Source organism: Chanos chanos, chromosome 13 (assembly GCF_902362185.1).
Source record: "Chanos chanos chromosome 13, fChaCha1.1, whole genome shotgun sequence".
In the NCBI taxonomy this organism is placed as follows: Eukaryota; Metazoa; Chordata; class Actinopteri; order Gonorynchiformes; family Chanidae; genus Chanos; species Chanos chanos.
Genome location: NC_044507.1, coordinates 19,744,301 through 19,752,307, shown reverse-complemented (window position 1 = coordinate 19,752,307; position 8,007 = coordinate 19,744,301). Strand labels below are relative to the sequence as shown.

General features: G+C 43.2%; 1 protein-coding gene across 2 annotated transcripts; it reads right to left on the bottom strand.

Moving 5' to 3' along the window:
* Nucleotides 1–225: 225 nt before the first annotated feature.
* Nucleotides 226–7,381, bottom strand: ap5z1 (adaptor related protein complex 5 subunit zeta 1). 2 transcript variants are annotated; one of them, XM_030790988.1, is made up of 18 exons: nucleotides 7,295–7,381; nucleotides 7,051–7,191; nucleotides 6,666–6,852; nucleotides 6,430–6,574; nucleotides 6,070–6,182; nucleotides 5,103–5,271; nucleotides 4,441–4,482; nucleotides 3,969–4,109; nucleotides 3,802–3,839; nucleotides 3,308–3,470; nucleotides 2,786–2,964; nucleotides 2,543–2,685; nucleotides 2,302–2,451; nucleotides 2,021–2,132; nucleotides 1,725–1,822; nucleotides 1,027–1,159; nucleotides 644–858; nucleotides 226–526 (listed from the first exon to the last, which is right to left on the bottom strand). In XM_030790988.1, the coding sequence occupies exons 1-18, from the start codon at nucleotides 7,333–7,335 to the stop codon at nucleotides 256–258; spliced, it is 2,481 nt and encodes an 826-aa protein (XP_030646848.1). In that variant the 5' UTR covers nucleotides 7,336–7,381; the 3' UTR covers nucleotides 226–255. The 2 variants fall into 2 exon arrangements, with proteins under 2 accessions (XP_030646848.1, XP_030646849.1); XM_030790989.1 differs by lacking the exon at nucleotides 4,441–4,482.
* Nucleotides 7,382–8,007: the final 626 nt, after the last annotated feature.

Genomic DNA, 8,007 nt, shown 5'->3' with positions numbered 1-8,007 from the left:
ACACACACACACACACACACACACACAAACATAGTGACAGCACAGTGACTTTAACATGGACCCACCTCTGTCCTGTATTTCTTATTTTCAGTCTTCCCTTTATTTTCTCTCCTTTTCTCTCATACTCTCATCCAAACAGGCATGCACACGTGCAACCACACACTCTCTCTAATTTACCCAGAATCACAGACTAGTGAGAGTTAAGGCACGTTTCTGAAGCAGACACACACACACACAGGTGAAGTCAGGCTCTGATTAAGCAGGCAGGAAGCTGGACTGTTTGTGTAACAGGTCATTGATTGCCTTCATGCCTTGGGGCAGTGAGGTATTAGTGTCTCTGTGCCAACGCGTGCTGTCTCCGGGCGCCGAGGGGGCCAGGACAAACTGAGCCACGTTGGGCAGTTTAAGCAGGTTGATCAGCTCGTGCGCCCTGGTGACAAGCTCCTCTCTGTCGTCCTCACTGTAGCTGGCCGCCACCACCTCGCTACAGGAAAACGAGCGCAGCTTAGACAGGGACAATGATGCTCTGAGGGAAAGAGCGAGAGAGAGAGAGAGAGAGAGAGAGAGAGAGAGAGAGAGAACGCGGATGAATATGGGGCTCGTGTAAGCAGGATCGGTGGAGATGTCCAGGAGAAGCCCTAACCTGGGGATGAGGTCCTGACTGCGCGAGGCCAGTTTGGCCAGGGTGGTCATTAACACGGTGATGACCCGTGGGGAGTAAGACGGGGGGCTGGCTGACCTCCGCACCTGGGTGACCTCAAACAGCACAGCCTCCAGGCTCTCGAAATAGGAGGTGATCAGCTCCACGGTGCAGCGGGAATCATACGTGACAGACAGGTACTCTCCAATCACCCATACCTATGCACGTACACACACACACACACACACACACACACACACACACAAAGGCTAAGGCAACATAGCAGCATGCAATACAAAATATAAGACTATAACAGTCATGTTGATCATACATGTAAAAATGCATATATGTAAAAGTCTGTGTTATTTTTTTTTTATTCTGTTCACCATGTGTGTGTAGAAATCCTCTTTGCTGTAGATGTTGGCAGTAGAGGCAGTGAAGTCCAGGAGTTCTCTGTGCTGATCAATAATGAGAGCCGGATGGAGCTTACACAAAGCCCGCAGGTGAGTACTAAACACTCTAGAGTACACAGCCAGAGAATCAGTCACACACCTTCATCTGTACCAAACACAGCGTAGATGCTATCTGACTAACTCTACCCTGTACTTTTTTGGGAGAGGCAGAACAAAGATGAGTATTTACATGTAAATTTACATAAAACACTATAATATCTGTATTTATAACAACTGAAGGGTTCATTTAATGCTGTAAATGTAACACTGACATATCCACTCATGTTTCAACTGAAGGTTGTGAGTCTAAAATGTTAGTGGAAAAAACAAATAACACTTGAGTAAGAAAGCTGAGTGCAAAAGATTTCTATTTTAAAATGGGTCATTTAATTTGCATCTGAAACACACCTGCTGTTAGAATCCATTTTCCTCCCCCATACATCTAAACATAGCACTAATCACATGCCTTCGAAAGTTGACCAAACAAACAACAGTTGGAAAATAGCCCACAGTGTTAGAAGACAGCCAGAAGGTTCAAAATTGACATTAGTGAGCTTGTTAATGTCTAAACCCATTTTAGGAAATCCATTTTTCAACCTGAACTTACTCAGTTACTCAGGTGACTCACTGACCTTTGTACTTCTGTGGGAAAGGTTTTTACGTTGTACAACAGGCCACTTCTCTCCAACAGAACCAGTAGCAGCTGGTTCAGCAGCTTTCCATCAGCAAACTGGAGCAAAAACATTACAACAACCATCACTGTGTACCTATAAACAAATCCCCACCCCCTATCCCCCCCTACTCCCACTGCAATACACATACACAGCACGGCCCCTATAAGCTGCGTGGAAAAAAACAAAACAAAACCCTACATACATGAGGTAAACAGGAGTACGCTCACATGATCCGGCTCACGGAGAGGGGTTACCTGTGTGACATTGTTAAAGTAAACATGCAGAAGCACAGGGACAATCTGGGCGCAGTGTAAGACGCGTGGACTCTCCCCCATAGGGGCCAGGATCTCGTGGAGCGCGCTTAACCTGAGGATCAGAGCAGCAGTGTATTAAAGGCTGCGTTTTAACATGGAACAGACTGTTTAGTCGCAGAGAATCAGTGCTTGTTTAATAATAATAATAATAATAATAATAATAATAATCTTTTTTTTTTTTAATACTAAATGCATTGCCAGTACACTTGAGTGGATGTCACCTGTCTATTGTGTCTCCTGTCCCTGCCTCTGGTCTGAGGATGTAGAGAAACAGGCCTCTGTAGGAGGGTTGGCGGAAGGCCTCCAGACAGGCAGCCAACTTGCCACCCTGGTCCCACTGCACACGCTCTGAGGGCTGGTAAGAAGCTGACCTGCACCAGGCGTTGGAAGACAGGAGTGTGTTTTTTGGAAGCAATCTTTTTTTTTTTTTTTCAAGCTACAACCCAGAGCGGCTTACTTTACCTCTGCTGAAGTTCCAGAGAAGCAGCCAGGCAGGGCAGATCCAGGAGCGTGTGGAGTAACTCAATAGCTGTCTCGGGTGCCAGCAGAGAGGGCAGCAGCTCCACAAACTCAGCTATGAGGGCTGGACTGTTCCATGCCAGGAACTGAATGAAAAAAATGGCAGGAACGCAGGATTTGGCTCATCACCCATTACATGCAATACACCTCCCATTGTCCAACACAGTAGAATGCTTGTGCGGTCACCTTAAGGAGATTGGGAAAGCTCTGTCTGCAGAGAGCGACGCTGTCCTTCAGCACTGCCTCGTTGAGTCGGCAAAACTGGACAAACTCGAAGGCCAGCATGGGCTCGTTGAACAGCTCGGCCGGAAAAGCGCCAAAGAGCTGGCGGAACACAGCCTCCGAATCCACAGCGGCAGTCTCGCCTAGCGACACAGCAGCAACCAATCACAACTTCACAAGCGTCCAACATTCAACTTCCACAGGATGCAAGTCATCTAAAAGTCTACCAGCTATCTAAACAACTTAGTGCACTGATACTGATATTCCTCTTAAAACCATATTTATGTCATGTTCCACTCGTAATAACTCTTATTAGCCGTGTGGATTCTGCAGGCTCTATGTGAGGAGCGTACAATCAGAACCAAGACAAAAACAAATCACACAATGTGATAGCAACGCAGTACTGCCACCTTCACACAGCTGGGTACAGAGTGCTGAGTGCTATATGGATGAATGAAGTGGAGAGGCAGAGGCAGCGGGCCTTACTGTGGTTCAGGTAGAACTGGGCGATGGGCAGGAGGGCCCGGGCGAACAGGAGGTCTCCGCTGAGTCTGCCGTACAGAGCTTTGATACAGGGAAAGGCACGATACACGTAGGACGAGTCCTCACAGCAGATAAGGTCCATTATGGCCACTGACTCCACAAGGCACTGCAGAGGGACAGAAACACGGTTACACAAACAGCCGGTTCTGTGCTGACAATGTACACGTTGGCTACACAACTGATGGTTAAACGAGTGTTGTACAGAACTGTCTGAACCCAATTTACATGGAACAATGGACCATAATGACAATGTAACAAATTTAAAATCAATCACTGAGTAAATGTTAGAAATGATATGAATGATTGACAAAAAACCCCGCAGTAATTGACGGACTAAATACTACAAAAGGATATGAATGACTGAAAAAAAAAAAGACTGAATTAGAAAAATGTTACACATGCGTGGTTTAAAAATAACAGCTTCAGGGGCGACTCACTGCTTTCTGTAGTTCTGTGTCTGTCCTCTTCAGAGCCTCTGACCGATAAAAAAATAACCATAATGAACATTAAAAATAATGTATTTAATATTGTATGTATTTATAATGCTTTAGTATCTGAGAGTACCTGCGCACACATCTGCACTTCCACTGTTAAGGCGACTTACTGCGGTCACTTTGTTCGATGAGCCTCTGACAGTACTCGAAAGCCTTTTCCCTCAGTCGCTCCTTAGGAGGGAGGAGTCGGCTGGCGGAGGAGGTGGCCGAGACCATGGACATCACTGAACTGTCGACCTCTGACCTGTCATCTGTTCGAGCAGAACCACGCATTACAACAGCTCATCACCTTCCAAAGGCACCAAGACAAGCCTGCACACACACCCCTAATAGGCTGTGGTACTACTGAACAAGGAATGCAACCATACAGAAGATTCTAGAATCAGTCAGTCAATCAAACATGCAGAATATTCAAACCATCAAAGCCCAGCACAGCATGAAGAGGAAAGCTTGGTTACTTGCTGATTGGAAGGGAGGAAAAAAAAAATCACATGGCCGTGTAGTCAGTTTGTGATTGTGAGTTAAGATGCAAACAGGCTGGTTGATTTTTGGTAATACTGGAGTTACAACTTGTAAACTTACCTTGATTCTGTGACTCACTGATCTGTGTTCTTTTTAGCTGAGCTAATAAAAGTGAAAATCCAGTCTCCAGTTATTTTTTTCTCTCTCCATATCAAATAAAACACGGTAAATTTGTTCATGATATTAACAACAAATCTATCATAATGATCAAACATAAACCGAAGCAAAAATCATCTCTTGTATTTTCATTATTATCATCCCTGCTCAGCACACAGAAAAAAATGCTGATTGACATTTTCCTGGGTCAATAAAACATGGCATTGCCCTTGATTTTAATATGCACCTGAATATCTAACAGAAAACTGCATCTCCATAAAGAAAAGTCCTCCACCATGAAAATTCATTCAGTTTGTGGGAGAAAAAAGGTATACTTAATTCCAGTCTAACCACAAAATTCGAATCCAGAAGATGTTAAAAATTATGCTAAAATTTATTAAAACCAACAGTGATATCCCAACTACAACTAAGCCATGATTTTAACCATACAACTATAATCAGCTAAAATATTAGCCAAGGCTAAGTTGCAGTACCTTGCTCGCTAATTGAATAGCATAATAGCGTAAGCTGACGGAAAGGATTTTTTTTTTTTTTTTTTAAATGAGTGTGTAGTTTGGTTTGTATCTCATCCTCTCACCCAGCTCTACTGCTGTTGATTTATTTACCTGAATCTCCAGCAGAGGCTCCCTCTGTGTCGTAGGTGAGCAGCCACTTCCTGATCATGGAGAATGCATACATGTTCATCCACTGGTCTTCAGTGTAACTCTGTCCCACACACAGAACAGTGAAGAAATCCCCAACCACTGCTCCATCCACCTCCGTCATTGGCACGGGCTGATGGGGGAGAAGAACCCGATGCTTGCATTAGAAGTCAACATGCTCAGAAAACAAACGCTGGCAACACTGCAACCACTGTGCAAGTCAAGCCGTGGGTTTCGCGAAATGTCAAATATCTAACGTTACACACAGGTACAGTGTAATAAACCACATTCCACCAGTTATTTAAATGGTCTCATTTCATGTCATATTAAATATACATCTGTGTGTGCGTGCGCGCGCGCGCACACACACACACACACACACACACATATATATATATATATATATATATATATATATATATATATACACACATACATATACACACATACATACATACATACGGGTGCCTCCTGTTCCATCTGTTCCATTCATCATAGTCAAACGAAATCATTCCTACAACTTGATACCCACGTAGCACTGAATCTTTTAAAGAGCAGCTGAGCAGAGGTCACTCTGGCCCTTAGAATAAACTGCTTTAAGTTCAGAACACAAAGGCAGGCCCTTCGATATTAGCTCTTCATCCAATCACAATAAACAGTGCACAGCTCAGTGTACAGCTCAGAGAAGAGCACATCTTTACCAATCACTTCCCTCCTATCAATGCAAATATGTCTATACTTGTGCATTTTTGCATAAGACAGTCCCAAACCTATTCAAATATCTGATAACAACTATTTGTTAAGATGCTTTTGTCAGAAAAAAAAGCCCCTCTGTATCATATGCCTATGTGAGATGAACTGATTTGGTTTCAGCAGTATAAAACTCCTGGATACCACCCAGAGGGTACAGCGGGCATAATCTGTACGATACCTGGCGAGCTCTGGGTCCAGCGAAGAAGCCGCCTGAGGATATGGAAGTGCTCTGCTGGACACTGGCATACCGAAGCCAGTCGACCAGTTTCCGGCTGACTAGATTCACCTGATCTGAGTTCAACACACACGGTGTCAATTTAACTCTCACAGAGAAAAGATTCGAACTTCAAGAATAAAAATGGATTGAGTTTAACTCTGAAGGATTTCATTCAGCCCTGCTCGTGTTACTGTGTGGTCACCATCAAGTCAAGCCCTTCATTTGTACTTGTTTTGATTATAGAACCAGTATTACACAGCAAATGTGATGTATCGAGGTATTCATCATAAAAGAATGTTAATGAACTTGTCGTGTGCTCACCCTCTTTGAGAATTTCTGGGGTAAAGCTTATCATCTTTGAAAGGATGGGAAGGGTGTGTCTAGGAATTTGGCCCTCAGGTTGACGAGACTCCAAGTTCTTCAGTAAATACTGGGAAAGGAACGTCAACTCCTCCTTGCTTGCAGCCTAGAGAATGAAAGGTCTCCGTTAACCATGGTGTTCATGACCAGGATGACCGCACAACAGGATAAGAAACGTTGTTTGTTTGTTTTTTTACCTGTGAAAGGACAACAGTTGCGAGGTAGCTTATCGTCCTGACGTCTGAGGTGAAATCGGTGGAGAGGCTGTGAACACTCAGGGGCAGACTCTCTCTCAGAATGGACGAGGAGAGGACCTGCAAGTGCTCGGGACATGTCGGAGAACGCAGCAGCGCCTGGAGCGACTTTAAAAGATCTGGCGGGAGGCTTTTCAAAAACAAACAAACACAAACTTACGTCAAGCTTCTCGCCTTCACGCTTTTTTTTTTTTTTTTTTTGCAGTGAGTTTGATTGAGTGTGCGAGCGATTTTCTTCTGTGATGCTGAGTGGTGTGTGAGACTGAAGTGCGATAGTAGCTGCACACTGATATCGAATGTGCGATCACCTGAGAAAAATATCACTTACGTTCTCGCATATTTGGTAGCCGAGACTATTAAGTGGAGTCTCTGTAGGGAGTCAACAGCTTCATTTCCGTGCTCTTTAGTTGAACGAAGGAGTTTAGATATGCGTCCATAAAATTTCTGCAGCTCCTCCTCTTGTATGTCTCTGCGAGGAAGGGGCACAACATTAGCACGAACATTAATGCGTTACAAGACAGTACTATTCGGCTAAATACGAAATATAGTTGTATCGGAAATGTTTTACGTACCTTGCCTGTTTGATCAAACTTTCAGTCCCAGTGGCATACATGGTGCACAAAAAATAAACATCTACCAAATTGTCAAAACTGGTTCCGTTTAAGTAATATGTCCTGACAGCAATCACATGACAAGCGTTGGTTCCGCATTTGCTTGGAATTTTGATTGGTAGACTTTGAAACTACTGCAGGCCATTACTGCCACTGATTAACGGTGTAACAGACAAAGTACCGATGATATTTACTTTATACTGTTCATGCGTTATATTCACTTTAAATATTTTGTTCAATATTTTTATTGAACATTAACACATTAGCTGGTTTAAATTATGGTTTTGAAAAATCATGATTTTTTTTTTTTTTTTTTTTACAATATTACAGGAGCGTGTTTCCTTAGCACAGTCATATCATAATGTATTTACTAGGTTCCGACAGTCACTATCTTGACTATTTAAATAAGTGTAATTAGGATGATTATTTCTTAAATATAAAATAAGTGACTTTCAGAATTTAACTACCGAACAGTACATAACTGTACTGAAATAGAAAACCCAGATGGTTAATATTAAAGGCATATGTCTCTAAACTCAAATGCAATATACCCTCCTGAACGGACGGCGCTAGTACCCGCTGTTAGGCTGCACGTGTGACCTTTTTCCATTGACTTTTCCTCACACAGTTTTATCCGTGAGATTCCGAAGATGAGACTTTTATTTCTATTAGAA

Coding starts and splice junctions, on each gene's coding strand:
- ap5z1 (XM_030790988.1), bottom strand. CDS start 7,335: ATGTATGCCACTGGGACTGAAAGTTTGATCAAACAGGCAAG. Junction 7,192..7,294: donor AGTTTGATCAAACAGGCAAG/GTACGTAAAACA, acceptor CCTTCCTCGCAG/AGACATACAAGAGGAGGAGC. Junction 527..643: donor AGTCAGGACCTCATCCCCAG/GTTAGGGCTTCT, acceptor TCTTTCCCTCAG/AGCATCATTGTCCCTGTCTA.